The sequence below is a fragment of the Phasianus colchicus genome, chromosome 8 (assembly GCF_987193195.1).
Source record: "Phasianus colchicus chromosome 8, bPhaCol1.hap1.1, whole genome shotgun sequence".
NCBI classification, from domain to species: Eukaryota; Metazoa; Chordata; class Aves; order Galliformes; family Phasianidae; genus Phasianus; species Phasianus colchicus.
Window position 1 is genome coordinate 891,135 of NC_143443.1, and position 19,173 is coordinate 910,307.

Sequence of the window (19,173 nt, forward strand, 5' to 3'; positions counted from 1 at the left end):
TCTCCTTCCAAGCTAGTCTTCCCCTTGTATCAGTGTCAAACGCTTTGCTGAAGTGCGGCTAAACAACCTCCACAGCCTTTTCCTCGCCCACCGTGCTGGCCTTCTAGGAGAACTGGAAGGAGCTCAGGTTAGTGAAGCAGGAGCTGCCGTGCGTGGAAAGGGGTGCTGAGTGGGTGTGATCATTGGGTTGTCCTCCACGTGCCGTGTGATGGCACTCGAGACAATGTGCTCCACGACCTTCCCTTGTAGCAAAGTCAGACGGAGAAGCCTGGACTTAATTCATCAGTGAGTGATAGGATCATAGAATCATTTGAGTTGGAAGGGACCTTGAAAGGTCATCTAGTCCAAGTCCACTGCAATCAACAGGGACATCCAAAGCTCGATGGGGTGCTCAGAGCCCTGTCCAGCCTGACCTTTATCTGACATTCTTTTACCGTCAGTAGTACATCTGTTCTCTCTCCTTCTCTTTGTTGGGTAGACTCTTCCACCTGCTTCTTTGTGCCAGTTGGGTGGCCGATCACAGTGTCCTGTCACAATTTTGGCCACGTTGGCCTTTTGCCTGACTCCTGCGCTGCGACGCTTGGCCCCTTTCATCACGACAACTAAGTTGCATCCAGTCAAGCCCTTCTGTAACACAGAGGGCTCCCTTGCCTCCTCTCCTTCCCTGCCTGTGTCTGCACTCGGGTCATGAAAGCCATCCCATCACGTCTCGCGGAGGCCTACGATCTCGTAGTCCTGAGCGTGGGCTAAAAATTTCCATTCCCCCCTGCTTATTTCTTCTGAGCCGTGCATTTGTAGCGAGGCATTTAAGTTGGTCCCTTAATGAAATGGAGCTGTGTCGCAGCCGAGCGATAGTTGCGGACGTCCATCTCAACACCAAAAGCCACTGCTTTAAAGTGAGGGTGGCCAAAGAATGGGAAGGATGGCCGCGAGAAGTTGTGGAGTTGTCATCCTTTGAGATACTGAAACCTGACTGGACTACGTCCCCACCGACCAGCTCAAGTTGATCTTGCTTCAGCAGGTGCCTTGGACTGACAAGTCTCAAGAGGTCCCTTCAAGCCTCCACAGTTCTGCGACTCTGTGTTACTTCTGTTACTCTTTCTGCTCCGCTTGGTTGATTTTTCTCCTGCACAACACACACACACACACACAGGAACACAAAACAAAACAAAACAAACGGAGCAATCCAGAGGCCGTGGAGCAGGGAGCAGAAGCACTTTCATGCTCATCTCTCCCAGGCACCGTTCCACCGATCCTGTTCCAGCCACGCTCTTGCCTTCTCAACCGTAGGCTTGCGATTGTCCTGGGAAGAGCTGGATGTTACTCGGCTTGGATGCGAAAGAGAATTTGGTCCTTTCCAACTAGCTTTGTCAAGCTCAGGCGTTTCTTCCTTGGTCCAATTCTCCTCTTTGTGAAGGAGACGCTAAACAGACTCAGTGTCTTTCTCCCTCCCAGAATGGAGTGCGGGAGATAGCCTGTTTCACGCCTCCCGGCTTTCCGTGTGTGTCACGGGACAGCTGGCTTGGGCCCTTGTGGGGAAGGAGTTGGAAAGCTGACTGTCTTGTGCATGGGTGATATTCCTTGAGTTGATTTTCTGGCTTGCTAGAGAAACGTTTCCTACCCAAGTAGCCTGAGCCAGCATCGGTTCTTACTAACCCAGGAGGTTCTGATGTCCCTGCAGCAGTTAAAGCAGCCCAGGAACATTTCACAGAAAATGCGCTCTCCCCTCACACTTTGCTGCGTGGCTCCTGAGTGACGCCAGTGAGCGCTGATTGTCCTTCCCAGACAGCTCTCCGCATGAAATGATCTTGTGTCCCGTGCGAGGAGTGGAAGACAGTGCACTATCAAAGCCCAGAACTACAGAGTCCCCCAGAGTGTTGCCAGAGGACAAAGTGTGTTGCATACTGGGCTGTCGGGGGTTGGGGAAGGAGGAAGAATGAGAGGAGACTCGTTTCCAAAGCGGATGCTCAATGTCTTTAATGAGAAAAGGAGAGGAACGTGCAACAGCTGAGAGCTTCAGCAATGCCCTTTGGACATTCTGTAAAGCTCAGTGCTAGCAGAAGACCACGGATAGTAAGCAGGGGAAAGAGGGCGGGCGATGAGGAGGAGAAGTTGGTGGGAACTCGACTCCTCTGCAGACCGTGGCCGTGCCCTCAGGGCCGGCTCCGGGGCTGCCTTCAAGGCCCGCGGTGCTCATGCACAGGCAGGTGATCCACAGGCTTTAGCAGAAGAGATTGCCACGTCCCAGAGTGCCACAGAGCCCACGGCCCAGCCCTGACCATCCAAAGCCCCCCAGGCCCAGGGAGCCCCCAGCACCGATGGGCACGCTGCCAGCGCTGAGAGAGCTCCCCACGGCAGCGGACGCTGTGGATCCCACGGCTGTGCTCTGAGGGAAGGAGCTGAGGATTGGGCCCGGCAGCGTCACCACGACTGGTGGGGGCTGGATCGCAACGCTGGAGTCGGCACAACGAAGAACACACGGCTCGTTGCAGCTGTTGGCAAGCGGGGCTGGGCCGCAGGCGGCTGTCTGGCACGGGCTGTAGCACGACATGTCTGGCGGAGGAGGAGGTGACTCTGCAAGATGGAGGCGAGAGAGAGCTGAGGGCTCGAGCTGTATCTCAGCGCGCTCGGGTGTCACGAGCCAAGAGTCAAAGGCCCTGCCGCGGCTGCTGAGGGGCTGTCTGTGAGTATTTGGGTAGGCTTGGGGTGGGTATTTGTGGGTAATTTAGGGATGATGCCAGAGAGGGAAGCTCCTCCTGTCCAAGTGAAGCTCCTGTCCAGCCGGTCTTCTCCCTCCCCCAGCATGCCCAGTGCAGGCCCTCTCCAAGCCGCGCTTGCTCCGTGACCAAGGGTCCGTGTCCAGAGCGCAAGGACGTTTCCCTCACAACCCACAACCATCGTTCTAGTCAGCCTTGAAGGCTGGCCTGGAATGTTCAGCTGTGAGATGAGATGAGATGAGGCTCCTCATCCCAGCACATCCTGAGGTAGGTATGATGAAGAGGATGCCGACTCTTTCAGGGGGGGATGAGTTTAGCCTTGCTGCTATTGCCTCAGTCGGGGAAAGAAAGATGTTCTAGGGTACAACAGAAAAGCATCACTCTCAGCATCCATCTGTGCAGGTCCTGCTCGTGAGCCCTTCTTCCCTGCTGGTGGTTACTTATTCTTCCAGAGGCAAGAGCTCAACTTGTTCCCTCAACGGCTTTTCCCTCTAAAAAGAGCTCTCCTTCTCCTCCGACAGCTCTGCCCTTCTGCCCCCCTCACTCCCCCTGCTTCTTTCCGAAGGAGACAAGTGCAAGCAAAGCGCAGCAAGGCTACTGAAGACAGAAGCCACGTCGTACTAAGACGTCTCCGGTGGGACGAGCTCTCGTGAGGGAATTCCAAGCCGTGCTACTAATGCAAAAGGTGCATCGCTGCCTCAAGGATGGTGGAAGAAGAGGCCAAGGCACCGGTTAGAAATTTCTGGCCGCACAGCCAGGGCCGCAAATGGCTTTCAAAGGAACCCTCCAATGCCCCGTTTCAGGTGAAAAAGCCACGCTGCCCCGTTCCCCTCCCCGAATACCGACACGCATGGTTGACAGTCCCAGACCGCTTGCGGAGGACAAGGCAGGAAAAATGCACGCAGCCCCCTCCTCGGGAGGCGTTCTGACCAGTGAGCAGACGGAAGGCAAAGCAAACGCAGACTTACTGGCTTCACAGAGGAGAGCAAGGCCCAAGCAGGGAATAGAGTAGCTGGGAAACGAGGCACCTATTTATACTGAGGCCGATGGCCCCGGGGGAGCTGAAGTGGCAAAAACACAAAGCGCCTTCAGAAAGGGTAATTTTGGCTTCCCAAGCTCTGCTGGTAGATGAAAGGCATTCCTCCTTCACCCGAAATGCTTAGCTCCCTTGTCACGCTGCGTAAGGCTGAAGCGATCTGGTTGATAGCACTTCTGTTTCTTCCTCAGGCCGATGCTCGTGAGAGGTCTCGTTGCCATTGCTGGTGAAGACTTGCAGAAGAATCAGGCCGTGCGCAGGCGCTGTACATATTCTCCCCTTCCCGAAGCTCATGGCCCCCGCTTGGTAGGACTTTGCGCGTGGAGCACTGCAGAAGGGAGCACACAAGCGTCTTGCACTGACGGGCTCAGCCTGACCCTGAGCAAGAGCGGTGCCGGCAGGCTACGGAGGAGCTCAGAGCACAGGCAAGCGTCTGCACAGGAGACTCAGATGCCCGGCTGAGAGTGGAGGGTGATGTTCAGCCCAGCCCCCCCGTGATCTGGAGAGAAACTTCATTGCGCGTATGCAGGGAGGGAGACAGCGAGAGTGCAGCTGGAGTGGGTCAGGCCGCTCCATGGCGAGTCTCTGCTCCCTCCCCTCCGGCCGTGATGACGCACACGCTTTCCTGACCTGCAAAGGCTTCCAGCTGTTTCCCTTATTCGGGCAAGGTCAGAGTGTTTTCTGTGGGCAGGGCACGGGCTGTGCCTTACCAAACTGGATTTACTCATTGAACGCCTGAGGAGAGGCTGGAGCGCCAGAAGGCCCTGCTGAATGAGGGAGGCTGCTGAGTCATGCCTGGAAGTGGGCCGCCACCAAGTGGGACTGCTTCAGCATTCCCTTGCCAGACCACATCGGCCTTTGGCCCTTTCCCTAGTCGCTTGTTTTTCCGGCCGTGCACCCAGAGAACCTGGCTTCCTCTCTCTTGGCAATGGTCAGAGAAGCGCAGGTAGTGCCTTTGAATTGCAAGGTGGCTCTAGCAGGCCACTTGTGACTGACCAGGAGGTGCTGAGCCACTGTAAGGAGCTTCTGCTCCACCTCGCTCTGAGTCATCCGTCCACACGCTGGCATCAGGGATACTGAGGGAAAAGAACTGAGACATGCTAAGGGCTCTAGGCACAACCTCACGTCCTCGTTCCTGCAGAAATGCAGCTTTTTGCACAGTGTTGTCACAGCCATTGGCATCTTGCCCGACCACTTGGCAGTGCCTTGAAATGCTGTCATGCTCCTCTTGGTGAAAGAGCAGTCAGAGGAGTTCGGCAGCAACGGGCCCTGATGCCCGTCCTCCCATCTCACGCAGAATGTTTAGGAAGGAAGGTGGTTTGAGAGTAGTTGGCTTCTGTTCCCATGGTGGGTTGCTCTCCTTCCAAGCTAGTCTTCCCCTTGTATCAGTGTCAAACGCTTTGCTGAAGTGCGGCTAAACAACCTCCACAGCCTTTTCCTCGCCCACCGTGCTGGCCTTCTAGGAGAACTGGAAGGAGCTCAGGTTAGTGAAGCAGGAGCTGCCGTGCGTGGAAAGGGGTGCTGAGTGGGTGTGATCATTGGGTTGTCCTCGACGTGCCGTGTGATGGCACTCGAGACAATGTGCTCCACGACCTTCCCTTGTAGCAAAGTCAGACGGAGAAGCCTGGACTTAATTCATCAGTGAGTGATAGGATCATAGAATCATTTGAGTTGGAAGGGACCTTGAAAGGTCATCTAGTCCAAGTCCACTGCAATCAACAGGGACATCCAAAGCTCGATGGGGTGCTCAGAGCCCTGTCCAGCCTGACCTTTATCTGACATTCTTTTACCGTCAGTAGTACATTTATTCTCTCTCCTTCTCTTTGTTGGGTAGACTCTTCCACCTGCTTCTTTGTGCCAGTTGGGTGGCCGATCACAGTGTCCTGTCACAATTTTGGCCACATTGGCCTTTTGCCTGACTCCTGCGCTGCGACGCTTGGCCCCTTTCATCACGACAACTAAGTTGCATCCAGTCAAGCCCTTCTGTAACACAGAGGGCTCCCTTGCCTCCTCTCCTTCCCTGCCTGTGTCTGCACTCGGGTCATGAAAGCCATCCCATCACGTCTCGCGGAGGCCTACGATCTCGTAGTCCTGAGCGTGGGCTAAAAATTTCCATTCCCCCCTGCTTATTTCTTCTGAGCCGTGCATTTGTAGCGAGGCATTTAAGTTGGTCCCTTAATGAAATGGAGCTGTGTCGCAGCCGAGCGATAGTTGCGGACGTCCATCTCAACACCAAAAGCCACTGCTTTAAAGTGAGGGTGGCCAAAGAATGGGAAGGATGGCCGCGAGAAGTTGTGGAGTTGTCATCCTTTGAGATACTGAAACCTGACTGGACTACGTCCCCACCGACCAGCTCAAGTTGATCTTGCTTCAGCAGGTGCCTTGGACTGACAAGTCTCAAGAGGTCCCTTCAAGCCTCCACAGTTCTGCGACTCTGTGTTACTTCTGTTACTCTTTCTGCTCCGCTTGGTTGATTTTTCTCCTGCACAACACACACACACACACACAGGAACACAAAACAAAACAAAACAAACGGAGCAATCCAGAGGCCGTGGAGCAGGGAGCAGAAGCACTTTCATGCTCATCTCTCCCAGGCACCGTTCCACCGATCCTGTTCCAGCCACGCTCTTGCCTTCTCAACCGTAGGCTTGCGATTGTCCTGGGAAGAGCTGGATGTTACTCGGCTTGGATGCGAAAGAGAATTTGGTCCTTTCCAACTAGCTTTGTCAAGCTCAGGCGTTTCTTCCTTGGTCCAATTCTCCTCTTTGTGAAGGAGACGCTAAACAGACTCAGTGTCTTTCTCCCTCCCAGAATGGAGTGCGGGAGATAGCCTGTTTCACGCCTCCCGGCTTTCCGTGTGTGTCACGGGACAGCTGGCTTGGGCCCTTGTGGGGAAGGAGTTGGAAAGCTGACTGTCTTGTGCATGGGTGATATTCCTTGAGTTGACTTTCTGGCTTGCTAGAGAAACGTTTCCTACCCAAGTAGCCTGAGCCAGCATCGGTTCTTACTAACCCAGGAGGTTCTGATGTCCCTGCAGCAGTTAAAGCAGCCCAGGAACATTTCACAGAAAATGCGCTCTCCCCTCACACTTTGCTGCGTGGCTCCTGAGTGACGCCAGTGAGCGCTGATTGTCCTTCCCAGACAGCTCTCCGCATGAAATGATCTTGTGTCCCGTGCGAGGAGTGGAAGACAGTGCACTATCAAAGCCCAGAACTACAGAGTCCCCCAGAGTGTTGCCAGAGGACAAAGTGTGTTGCATACTGGGCTGTCGGGGGTTGGGGAAGGAGGAAGAATGAGAGGAGACTCGTTTCCAAAGCGGATGCTCAATGTCTTTAATGAGAAAAGGAGAGGAACGTGCAACAGCTGAGAGCTTCAGCAATGCCCTTTGGACATTCTGTAAAGCTCAGTGCTAGCAGAAGACCACGGATAGTAAGCAGGGGAAAGAGGGCGGGCGATGAGGAGGAGAAGTTGGTGGGAACTCGGCTCCTCTGCAGACCGTGGCCGTGCCCTCAGGGCCGGCTCCGGGGCTGCCTTCAAGGCCCGCGGTGCTCATGCACAGGCAGGTGATCCACAGGCTTTAGCAGAAGAGATTGCCACGTCCCAGAGTGCCACAGAGCCCACGGCCCAGCCCTGACCATCCAAAGCCCCCCAGGCCCAGGGAGCCCCCAGCACCGATGGGCACGCTGCCAGCGCTGAGAGAGCTCCCCACGGCAGCGGACGCTGTGGATCCCACGGCTGTGCTCTGAGGGAAGGAGCTGAGGATTGGGCCCGGCAGCGTCACCACGACTGGTGGGGGCTGGATCGCAACGCTGGAGTCGGCACAACGAAGAACACACGGCTCGTTGCAGCTGTTGGCAAGCGGGGCTGGGCCGCAGGCGGCTGTCTGGCACGGGCTGTAGCACGACATGTCTGGCGGAGGAGGAGGTGACTCTGCAAGATGGAGGCGAGAGAGAGCTGAGGGCTCGAGCTGTCTCTCAGCGCGCTCGGGTGTCACGAGCCAAGAGTCAAAGGCCCTGCCGCGGCTGCTGAGGGGCTGTCTGTGAGTATTTGGGTAGGCTTGGGGTGGGTATTTGTGGGTAATTTAGGGATGATGCCAGAGAGGGAAGCTCCTCCTGTCCAAGTGAAGCTCCTGTCCAGCCGGTCTTCTCCCTCCCCCAGCATGCCCAGTGCAGGCCCTCTCCAAGCCGCGCTTGCTCCGTGACCAAGGGTCCGTGTCCAGAGCGCAAGGACGTTTCCCTCACAACCCACAACCATCGTTCTAGTCAGCCTTGAAGGCTGGCCTGGAATGTTCAGCTGTGAGATGAGATGAGATGAGGCTCCTCATCCCAGCACATCCTGAGGTAGGTATGATGAAGAGGATGCCGACTCTTTCAGGGGGGGATGAGTTTAGCCTTGCTGCTATTGCCTCAGTCGGGGAAAGAAAGATGTTCTAGGGTACAACAGAAAAGCATCACTCTCAGCATCCATCTGTGCAGGTCCTGCTCGTGAGCCCTTCTTCCCTGCTGGTGGTTACTTATTCTTCCAGAGGCAAGAGCTCAACTTGTTCCCTCAACGGCTTTTCCCTCTAAAAAGAGCTCTCCTTCTCCTCCGACAGCTCTGCCCTTCTGCCCCCCTCACTCCCCCTGCTTCTTTCCGAAGGAGACAAGTGCAAGCAAAGCGCAGCAAGGCTACTGAAGACAGAAGCCACGTCGTACTAAGACGTCTCCGGTGGGACGAGCTCTCGTGAGGGAATTCCAAGCCGTGCTACTAATGCAAAAGGTGCATCGCTGCCTCAAGGATGGTGGAAGAAGAGGCCAAGGCACCGGTTAGAAATTTGTGGCCGCACAGCCAGGGCCGCAAATGGCTTTCAAAGGAACCCTCCAATGCCCCGTTTCAGGTGAAAAAGCCACGCTGCCCCGTTCCCCTCCCCGAATACCGACACGCATGGTTGACAGTCCCAGACCGCTTGCGGAGGACAAGGCAGGAAAAATGCACGCAGCCCCCTCCTCGGGAGGCGTTCTGACCAGTGAGCAGACGGAAGGCAAAGCAAACGCAGACTTACTGGCTTCACAGAGGAGAGCAAGGCCCAAGCAGGGAATAGAGTAGCTGGGAAACGAGGCACCTATTTATACTGAGCCCGATGGCCCCGGGGGAGCTGAAGTGGCAAAAACACAAAGCGCCTTCAGAAAGGGTAATTTTGGCTTCCCAAGCTCTGCTGGTAGATGAAAGGCATTCCTCCTTCACCCGAAATGCTTAGCTCCCTTGTCACGCTGCGTAAGGCTGAAGCGATCTGGTTGATAGCAGTTCTGTTTCTTCCTCAGGCCGATGCTCGTGAGAGGTCTCGTTGCCATTGCTGGTGAAGACTTGCAGAAGAATCAGGCCGTGCGCAGGCGCTGTACATATTCTCCCCTTCCCGAAGCTCATGGCCCCCGCTTGGTAGGACTTTGCGCGTGGAGCACTGCAGAAGGGAGCACACAAGCGTCTTGCACTGACGGGCTCAGCCTGACCCTGAGCAAGAGCGGTGCCGGCAGGCTACGGAGGAGCTCAGAGCACAGGCAAGCGTCTGCACAGGAGACTCAGATGCCCGGCTGAGAGTGGAGGGTGATGTTCAGCCCAGCCCCCCCGTGATCTGGAGAGAAACTTCATTGCGCGTATGCAGGGAGGGAGACAGCGAGAGTGCAGCTGGAGTGGGTCAGGCCGCTCCATGGCGAGTCTCTGCTCCCTCCCCTCCGGCCGTGATGACGCACACGCTTTCCTGACCTGCAAAGGCTTCCAGCTGTTTCCCTTATTCGGGCAAGGTCAGAGTGTTTTCTGTGGGCAGGGCACGGGCTGTGCCTTACCAAACTGGATTTACTCATTGAACGCCTGAGGAGAGGCTGGAGCGCCAGAAGGCCCTGCTGAATGAGGGAGGCTGCTGAGTCATGCCTGGAAGTGGGCTGCCACCAAGTGGGACTGCTTCAGCATTCCCTTGCCAGACCACATCGGCCTTTGGCCCTTTCCCTAGTCGCTTGTTTTTCCGGCCGTGCACCCAGAGAACCTGGCTTCCTCTCTCTTGGCAATGGTCAGAGAAGCGCAGGTAGTGCCTTTGAATTGCAAGGTGGCTCTAGCAGGCCACTTGTGACTGACCAGGAGGTGCTGAGCCACTGTAAGGAGCTTCTGCTCCACCTCGCTCTGAGTCATCCGTCCACACGCTGGCATCAGGGATACTGAGGGAAAAGAACTGAGACATGCTAAGGGCTCTAGGCACAACCTCACGTCCTCGTTCCTGCAGAAATGCAGCTTTTTGCACAGTGTTGTCACAGCCATTGGCATCTTGCCCGACCACTTGGCAGTGCCTTGAAATGCTGTCATGCTCCTCTTGGTGAAAGAGCAGTCAGAGGAGTTCGGCAGCAACGGGCCCTGATGCCCGTCCTCCCATCTCACGCAGAATGTTTAGGAAGGAAGGTGGTTTGAGAGTAGTTGGCTTCTGTTCCCATGGTGGGTTGCTCTCCTTCCAAGCTAGTCTTCCCCTTGTATCAGCGTCAAACGCTTTGCTGAAGTGCGGCTAAACAACCTCCACAGCCTTTTCCTCGCCCACCGTGCTGGCCTTCTAGGAGAACTGGAAGGAGCTCAGGTTAGTGAAGCAGGAGCTGCCGTGCGTGGAAAGGGGTGCTGAGTGGGTGTGATCATTGGGTTGTCCTCGACGTGCCGTGTGATGGCACTCGAGACAATGTGCTCCACGACCTTCCCTTGTAGCAAAGTCAGACGGAGAAGCCTGGACTTAATTCATCAGTGAGTGATAGGATCATAGAATCATTTGAGTTGGAAGGGACCTTGAAAGGTCATCTAGTCCAAGTCCACTGCAATCAACAGGGACATCCAAAGCTCGATGGGGTGCTCAGAGCCCTGTCCAGCCTGACCTTTATCTGACATTCTTTTACCGTCAGTAGTACATCTGTTCTCTCTCCTTCTCTTTGTTGGGTAGAGTCTTCCACCTGCTTCTTTGTGCCAGTTGGGTGGCCGATCACAGTGTCCTGTCACAATTTTGGCCACGTTGGCCTTTTGCCTGACTCCTGCGCTGCGACACTTGGCCCCTTTCATCACGACAACTAAGTTGCATCCAGTCAAGCCCTTCTGTAACACAGAGGGCTCCCTTGCCTCCTCTCCTTCCCTGCCTGTGTCTGCACTCGGGTCATGAAAGACATCCCATCACGTCTCGCGGAGGCCTACGATCTCGTAGTCCTGAGCGTGGGCTAAAAATTTCCATTCCCCCCTGCTTATTTCTTCTGAGCCGTGCATTTGTAGCGAGGCATTTAAGTTGGTCCCTTAATGAAATGGAGCTGTGTCGCAGCCGAGCGATAGTTGCGGACGTCCATCTCAACACCAAAAGCCACTGCTTTAAAGTGAGGGTGGCCAAAGAATGGGAAGGATGGCCGCGAGAAGTTGTGGAGTTGTCATCCTTTGAGATACTGAAACCTGACTGGACTACGTCCCCACCGACCAGCTCAAGTTGATCTTGCTTCAGCAGGTGCCTTGGACTGACAAGTCTCAAGAGGTCCCTTCAAGCCTCCACAGTTCTGCGACTCTGTGTTACTTCTGTTACTCTTTCTGCTCCGCTTGGTTGATTTTTCTCCTGCACAACACACACACACACACACAGGAACACAAAACAAAACAAAACAAACGGAGCAATCCAGAGGCCGTGGAGCAGGGAGCAGAAGCACTTTCATGCTCATCTCTCCCAGGCACCGTTCCACCGATCCTGTTCCAGCCACGCTCTTGCCTTCTCAACCGTAGGCTTGCGATTGTCCTGGGAAGAGCTGGATGTTACTCGGCTTGGATGCGAAAGAGAATTTGGTCCTTTCCAACTAGCTTTGTCAAGCTCAGGCGTTTCTTCCTTGGTCCAATTCTCCTCTTTGTGAAGGAGACGCTAAACAGACTCAGTGTCTTTCTCCCTCCCAGAATGGAGTGCGGGAGATAGCCTGTTTCACGCCTCCCGGCTTTCCGTGTGTGTCACGGGACAGCTGGCTTGGGCCCTTGTGGGGAAGGAGTTGGAAAGCTGACTGTCTTGTGCATGGGTGATATTCCTTGAGTTGACTTTCTGGCTTGCTAGAGAAACGTTTCCTACCCAAGTAGCCTGAGCCAGCATCGGTTCTTACTAACCCAGGAGGTTCTGATGTCCCTGCAGCAGTTAAAGCAGCCCAGGAACATTTCACAGAAAATGCGCTCTCCCCTCACACTTTGCTGCGTGGCTCCTGAGTGACGCCAGTGAGCGCTGATTGTCCTTCCCAGACAGCTCTCCGCATGAAATGATCTTGTGTCCCGTGCGAGGAGTGGAAGACAGTGCACTATCAAAGCCCAGAACTACAGAGTCCCCCAGAGTGTTGCCAGAGGACAAAGTGTGTTGCATACTGGGCTGTCGGGGGTTGGGGAAGGAGGAAGAATGAGAGGAGACTCGTTTCCAAAGCGGATGCTCAATGTCTTTAATGAGAAAAGGAGAGGAACGTGCAACAGCTGAGAGCTTCAGCAATGCCCTTTGGACATTCTGTAAAGCTCAGTGCTAGCAGAAGACCACGGATAGTAAGCAGGGGAAAGAGGGCGGGCGATGAGGAGGAGAAGTTGGTGGGAACTCGACTCCTCTGCAGACCGTGGCCTTGCCCTCAGGGCCGGCTCCGGGGCTGCCTTCAAGGCCCGCGGTGCTCATGCACAGGCAGGTGATCCACAGGCTTTAGCAGAAGAGATTGCCACGTCCCAGAGTGCCACAGAGCCCACGGCCCAGCCCTGACCATCCAAAGCCCCCCAGGCCCAGGGAGCCCCCAGCACCAATGGGCACGCTGCCAGCGCTGAGAGAGCTCCCCACGGCAGCGGACGCTGTGGATCCCACGGCTGTGCTCTGAGGGAAGGAGCTGAGGATTGGGCCCGGCAGCGTCACCACGACTGGTGGGGGCTGGATCGCAACGCTGGAGTCGGCACAACGAAGAACACACGGCTCGTTGCAGCTGTTGGCAAGCGGGGCTGGGCCGCAGGCGGCTGTCTGGCACGGGCTGTAGCACGACATGTCTGGCGGAGGAGGAGGTGACTCTGCAAGATGGAGGCGAGAGAGAGCTGAGGGCTCGAGCTGTCTCTCAGCGCGCTCGGGTGTCACGAGCCAAGAGTCAAAGGCCCTGCCGCGGCTGCTGAGAGGCTGTCTGTGAGTATTTGGGTAGGCTTGGGGTGGGTATTTGTGGGTAATTTAGGGATGATGCCAGAGAGGGAAGCTCCTCCTGTCCAAGTGAAGCTCCTGTCCAGCCGGTCTTCTCCCTCCCCCAGCATGCCCAGTGCAGGCCCTCTCCAAGCCGCGCTTGCTCCGTGACCAAGGGTCCGTGTCCAGAGCGCAAGGACGTTTCCCTCACAACCCACAACCATCGTTCTAGTCAGCCTTGAAGGCTGGCCTGGAATGTTCAGCTGTGAGATGAGATGAGATGAGGCTCCTCATCCCAGCACATCCTGAGGTAGGTATGATGAAGAGGATGCCGACTCTTTCAGGGGGGGATGAGTTTAGCCTTGCTGCTATTGCCTCAGTCGGGGAAAGAAAGATGTTCTAGGGTACAACAGAAAAGCATCACTCTCAGCATCCATCTGTGCAGGTCCTGCTCGTGAGCCCTTCTTCCCTGCTGGTGGTTACTTATTCTTCCAGAGGCAAGAGCTCAACTTGTTCCCTCAACGGCTTTTCCCTCTAAAAAGAGCTCTCCTTCTCCTCCGACAGCTCTGCCCTTCTGCCCCCCTCACTCCCCCTGCTTCTTTCCGAAGGAGACAAGTGCAAGCAAAGCGCAGCAAGGCTACTGAAGACAGAAGCCACGTCGTACTAAGACGTCTCCGGTGGGACGAGCTCTCGTGAGGGAATTCCAAGCCGTGCTACTAATGCAAAAGGTGCATCGCTGCCTCAAGGATGGTGGAAGAAGAGGCCAAGGCACCGGTTAGAAATTTCTGGCCGCACAGCCAGGGCCGCAAATGGCTTTCAAAGGAACCCTCCAATGCCCCGTTTCAGGTGAAAAAGCCACGCTGCCCCGTTCCCCTCCCCGAATACCGACACGCATGGTTGACAGTCCCAGACCGCTTGCGGAGGACAAGGCAGGAAAAATGCACGCAGCCCCCTCCTCGGGAGGCGTTCTGACCAGTGAGCAGACGGAAGGCAAAGCAAACGCAGACTTACTGGCTTCACAGAGGAGAGCAAGGCCCAAGCAGGGAATAGAGTAGCTGGGAAACGAGGCACCTATTTATACTGAGCCCGATGGCCCCGGGGGAGCTGAAGTGGCAAAAACACAAAGCGCCTTCAGAAAGGGTAATTTTGGCTTCCCAAGCTCTGCTGGTAGATGAAAGGCATTCCTCCTTCACCCGAAATGCTTAGCTCCCTTGTCACGCTGCGTAAGGCTGAAGCGATCTGGTTGATAGCACTTCTGTTTCTTCCTCAGGCCGATGCTCGTGAGAGGTCTCGTTGCCATTGCTGGTGAAGACTTGCAGAAGAATCAGGCCGTGCGCAGGCGCTGTACATATTCTCCCCTTCCCGAAGCTCATGGCCCCCGCTTGGTAGGACTTTGCGCGTGGAGCACTGCAGAAGGGAGCACACAAGCGTCTTGCACTGACGGGCTCAGCCTGACCCTGAGCAAGAGCGGTGCCGGCAGGCTACGGAGGAGCTCAGAGCACAGGCAAGCGTCTGCACAGGAGACTCAGATGCCCGGCTGAGAGTGGAGGGTGATGTTCAGCCCAGCCCCCCCGTGATCTGGAGAGAAACTTCATTGCGCGTATGCAGGGAGGGAGACAGCGAGAGTGCAGCTGGAGTGGGTCAGGCCGCTCCATGGCGAGTCTCTGCTCCCTCCCCTCCGGCCGTGATGACGCACACGCTTTCCTGACCTGCAAAGGCTTCCAGCTGTTTCCCTTATTCGGGCAAGGTCAGAGGCGGGTTCTGTGGGCAGGGCACGGGCTGTGCCTTACCAAACTGGATTTACTCATTGAACGCCTGAGGAGAGGCTGGAGCGCCAGAAGGCCCTGCTGAATGAGGGAGGCTGCTGAGTCATGCCTGGAAGTGGGCCGCCACCAAGTGGGACTGCTTCAGCATTCCCTTGCCAGACCACATCGGCCTTTGGCCCTTTCCCTAGTCGCTTGTTTTTCCGGCCGTGCACCCGGAGAACCTGGACTCCTCTCTCTTGGCAATGGTCAGAGAAGCGCAGGTAGTGCCTTTGAATTGCAAGGTAGCTCTAGCAGGCCACTTGTGACTGACCAGGAGGTGCTGAGCCACTGTAAGGAGCTTCTGCTCCACCTCGCTCTGAGTCATCCGTCCACACGCTGGCATCAGGGATACTGAGGGAAAAGAACTGAGACATGCTAAGGGCTCTAGGCACAACCTCACGTCCTCGTTCCTGCAGAAATGCAGCTTTTTGCACAGTGTTGTCACAGCCATTGGCATCTTGCCCGACCACTTGGCAGTGCCTTGAAATGCTGTCATGCTCCTCTTGGTGAAAGAGCAGTCAGAGGAGTTCGGCAGCAACGGGCCCTGATGCCCGTCCTCCCATCTCACGCAGAATGTTTAGGAAGGAAGGTGGTTTGAGAGTAGTTGGCTTCTGTTCCCATGGTGGGTTGCTCTCCTTCCAAGCTAGTCTTCCCCTTGTATCAGCGTCAAACGCTTTGCTGAAGTGCGGCTAAACAACCTCCACAGCCTTTTCCTCGCCCACCGTGCTGGCCTTCTAGGAGAACTGGAAGGAGCTCAGGTTAGTGAAGCAGGAGCTGCCGTGCGTGGAAAGGGGTGCTGAGTGGGTGTGATCATTGGGTTGTCCTCGACGTGCCGTGTGATGGCACTCGAGACAATGTGCTCCACGACCTTCCCTTGTAGCAAAGTCAGACGGAGAAGCCTGGACTTAATTCATCAGTGAGTGATAGGATCATAGAATCATTTGAGTTGGAAGGGACCTTGAAAGGTCATCTAGTCCAAGTCCACTGCAATCAACAGGGACATCCAAAGCTCGATGGGGTGCTCAGAGCCCTGTCCAGCCTGACCTTTATCTGACATTCTTTTACCGTCAGTAGTACATTTGTTCTCTCTCCTTCTCTTTGTTGGGTAGAGTCTTCCACCTGCTTCTTTGTGCCAGTTGGGTGGCCGATCACAGTGTCCTGTCACAATTTTGGCCACGTTGGCCTTTTGCCTGACTCCTGCGCTGCGACGCTTGGCCCCTTTCATCACGACAACTAAGTTGCATCCAGTCAAGCCCTTCTGTAACACAGAGGGCTCCCTTGCCTCCTCTCCTTCCCTGCCTGTGTCTGCACTCGGGTCATGAAAGCCATCCCATCACGTCTCGCGGAGGCCTACGATCTCGTAGTCCTGAGCGTGGGCTAAAAATTTCCATTCCCCCCTGCTTATTTCTTCTGAGCCGTGCATTTGTAGCGAGGCATTTAAGTTGGTCCCTTAATGAAATGGAGCTGTGTCGCAGCCGAGCGATAGTTGCGGACGTCCATCTCAACACCAAAAGCCACTGCTTTAAAGTGAGGGTGGCCAAAGAATGGGAAGGATGGCCGCGAGAAGTTGTGGAGTTGTCATCCTTTGAGATACTGAAACCTGACTGGACTACGTCCCCACCGACCAGCTCAAGTTGATCTTGCTTCAGCAGGTGCCTTGGACTGACAAGTCTCAAGAGGTCCCTTCAAGCCTCCACAGTTCTGCGACTCTGTGTTACTTCTGTTACTCTTTCTGCTCCGCTTGGTTGATTTTTCTCCTGCACAACACACACACACACACACAGGAACACAAAACAAAACAAAACAAACGGAGCAATCCAGAGGCCGTGGAGCAGGGAGCAGAAGCACTTTCATGCTCATCTCTCCCAGGCACCGTTCCACCGATCCTGTTCCAGCCACGCTCTTGCCTTCTCAACCGTAGGCTTGCGATTGTCCTGGGAAGAGCTGGATGTTACTCGGCTTGGATGCGAAAGAGAATTTGGTCCTTTCCAACTAGCTTTGTCAAGCTCAGGCGTTTCTTCCTTGGTCCAATTCTCCTCTTTGTGAAGGAGACGCTAAACAGACTCAGTGTCTTTCTCCCTCCCAGAATGGAGTGCGGGAGATAGCCTGTTTCACGCCTCCCGGCTTTCCGTGTGTGTCACGGGACAGCTGGCTTGGGCCCTTGTGGGGAAGGAGTTGGAAAGCTGACTGTCTTGTGCATGGGTGATATTCCTTGAGTTGACTTTCTGGCTTGCTAGAGAAACGTTTCCTACCCAAGTAGCCTGAGCCAGCATCGGTTCTTACTAACCCAGGAGGTTCTGATGTCCCTGCAGCAGTTAAAGCAGCCCAGGAACATTTCACAGAAAATGCGCTCTCCCCTCACACTTTGCTGCGTGGCTCCTGAGTGACGCCAGTGAGCGCTGATTGTCCTTCCCAGACAGCTCTCCGCATGAAATGATCTTGTGTCCCGTGCGAGGAGTGGAAGACAGTGCACTATCAAAGCCCAGAACTACAGAGTCCCCCAGAGTGTTGCCAGAGGACAAAGTGTGTTGCATACTGGGCTGTCGGGGGTTGGGGAAGGAGGAAGAATGAGAGGAGACTCGTTTCCAAAGCGGATGCTCAATGTCTTTAATGAGAAAAGGAGAGGAACGTGCAACAGCTGAGAGCTTCAGCAATGCCCTTTGGACATTCTGTAAAGCTCAGTGCTAGCAGAAGACCACGGATAGTAAGCAGGGGAAAGAGGGCGGGCGATGAGGAGGAGAAGTTGGTGGGAACTCGGCTCCTCTGCAGACCGTGGCCGTGCCCTCAGGGCCGGCTCCGGGGCTGCCTTCAAGGCCCGCGGTGCTCATGCACAGGCAGGTGATCCACAGGCTTTAGCAGAAGAGATTGCCACGTCCCAGAGTGCCACAGAGCCCACGGCCCAGCCCTGACCATCCAAAGCCCCCCAGGCCCAGGGAGCCCCCAGCACCGATGGGCACGCTGCCAGCGCTGAGAGAGCTCCCCACGGCAGCAGACGCTGTGGATCCCACGGCTGTGCTCTGAGGGAAGGAGCTGAGGATTGGGCCCGGCAGCGTCACCACGACTGGTGGGGGCTGGATCGCAACGCTGGAGTCGGCACAACGAAGAACACACGGCTCGTTGCAGCTGTTGGCAAGCGGGGCTGGGCCGCAGGCGGCTGTCTGGCACGGGCTGTAGCACGACATGTCTGGCGGAGGAGGAGGTGACTCTGCAAGATGGAGGCGAGAGAGAGCTGAGGGCTCGAGCTGTCTCTCAGCGCGCTCGGGTGTCACGAGCCAAGAGTCAAAGGCCCTGCCGCGGCTGCTGAGGGGCTGTCTGTGAGTATTTGGGTAGGCTTGGGGTGGGTATTTGTGGGTAATTTAGGGATGATGCCAGAGAGGGAAGCTCCTCCTGTCCAAGTGAAGCTCCTGTCCAGCCGGTCTTCTCCCTCCCCCAGCATGCCCAGTGCAGGCCCTCTCCAAGCCGCGCTTGCTCCGTGACCAAGGGTCCGTGTCCAGAGCGCAAGGACGTTTCCCTCACAACCCACAACCATCGTTCTAGTCAGCCTTGAAGGCTGGCCTGGAATGTTCAGCTGTGAGATGAGATGAGATGAGGCTCCTCATCCCAGCACATCCTGAGGTAGGTATGATGAAGAGGATGCCGACTCTTTCAGGGGGGGATGAGTTTAGCCTTGCTGCTATTGCCTCAGTCGGGGAAAGAAAGATGTTCTAGGGTACAACAGAAAAGCATCACTCTCAGCATCCATCTGTGCAGGTCCTGCTCGTGAGCCCTTCTTCCCTGCTGGTGGTTACTTATTCTTCCAGAGGCAAGAGCTCAACTTGTTCCCTCAACGGCTTTTCCCTCTAAAAAGAGCTCTCCTTCTCCTCCGACAGCTCTGCCCTTCTGCCCCCCTCACTCCCCCTGCTTCTTTCCGAAGGAGACAAGTGCAAGCAAAGCGCAGCAAGGCTACTGAAGACAGAAGCCACGTCGTACTAAGACGTCTCCGGTGGGACGAGCTCTCGTGAGGGAATTCCAAGCCGTGCTACTAATGCAAAAGGTGCATCGCTGCCTCAAGGATGGTGGAAGAAGAGGCCAAGGCACCGGTTAGAAATTTCTGGCCGCACAGCCAGGGCCGCAAATGGCTTTCAAAGGAACCCTCCAATGCCCCGTTTCAGGTGAAAAAGCCACGCTGCCCCGTTCCCCTCCCCGAATACCGACACTCATGGTTGACAGTCCCAGACCGCTTGCGGAGGACAAGGCAGGAAAAATGCACGCAGCCCCCTCCTCGGGAGGCGTTCTGACCAGTGAGCAGACGGAAGGCAAAGCAAACGCAGACTTACTGGCTTCACAGAGGAGAGCAAGGCCCAAGCAGGGAATAGAGTAGCTGGGAAACGAGGCACCTATTTATACTGAGCCCGATGGCCCCGGGGGAGCTGAAGTGGCAAAAACACAAAGCGCCTTCAGAAAGGGTAATTTTGGCTTCCCAAGCTCTGCTGGTAG

General features: G+C 55.7%; 4 protein-coding genes across 4 annotated transcripts; all 4 read right to left on the bottom strand.

Annotated features, from left to right (window-relative positions):
• Nucleotides 1–2,221: 2,221 nt before the first annotated feature.
• LOC149916952 (beta-keratin-related protein) lies at nucleotides 2,222–2,551 on the bottom strand. The gene has a single exon (XM_090144673.1). It carries the CDS (start codon nucleotides 2,549–2,551, stop codon nucleotides 2,222–2,224), a length of 330 nt encoding a protein of 109 aa, XP_090000799.1.
• Nucleotides 2,552–7,330: 4,779 nt separating this feature from the next.
• LOC149916953 (beta-keratin-related protein) lies at nucleotides 7,331–7,660 on the bottom strand. Its single transcript, XM_090144674.1, has one exon. It carries the CDS (start codon nucleotides 7,658–7,660, stop codon nucleotides 7,331–7,333), a length of 330 nt encoding a protein of 109 aa, XP_090000800.1.
• Nucleotides 7,661–12,439: 4,779 nt separating this feature from the next.
• On the bottom strand, nucleotides 12,440–12,769 carry LOC149916954 (beta-keratin-related protein). Its single transcript, XM_090144676.1, has one exon. It carries the CDS (start codon nucleotides 12,767–12,769, stop codon nucleotides 12,440–12,442), a length of 330 nt encoding a protein of 109 aa, XP_090000802.1.
• Nucleotides 12,770–17,549: 4,780 nt separating this feature from the next.
• On the bottom strand, nucleotides 17,550–17,879 carry LOC149916955 (beta-keratin-related protein). The gene has a single exon (XM_090144677.1). The coding sequence runs from the start codon at nucleotides 17,877–17,879 to the stop codon at nucleotides 17,550–17,552; it is 330 nt and encodes a 109-aa protein (XP_090000803.1).
• Between the last annotated feature and the right edge of the window lie 1,294 nt (nucleotides 17,880–19,173).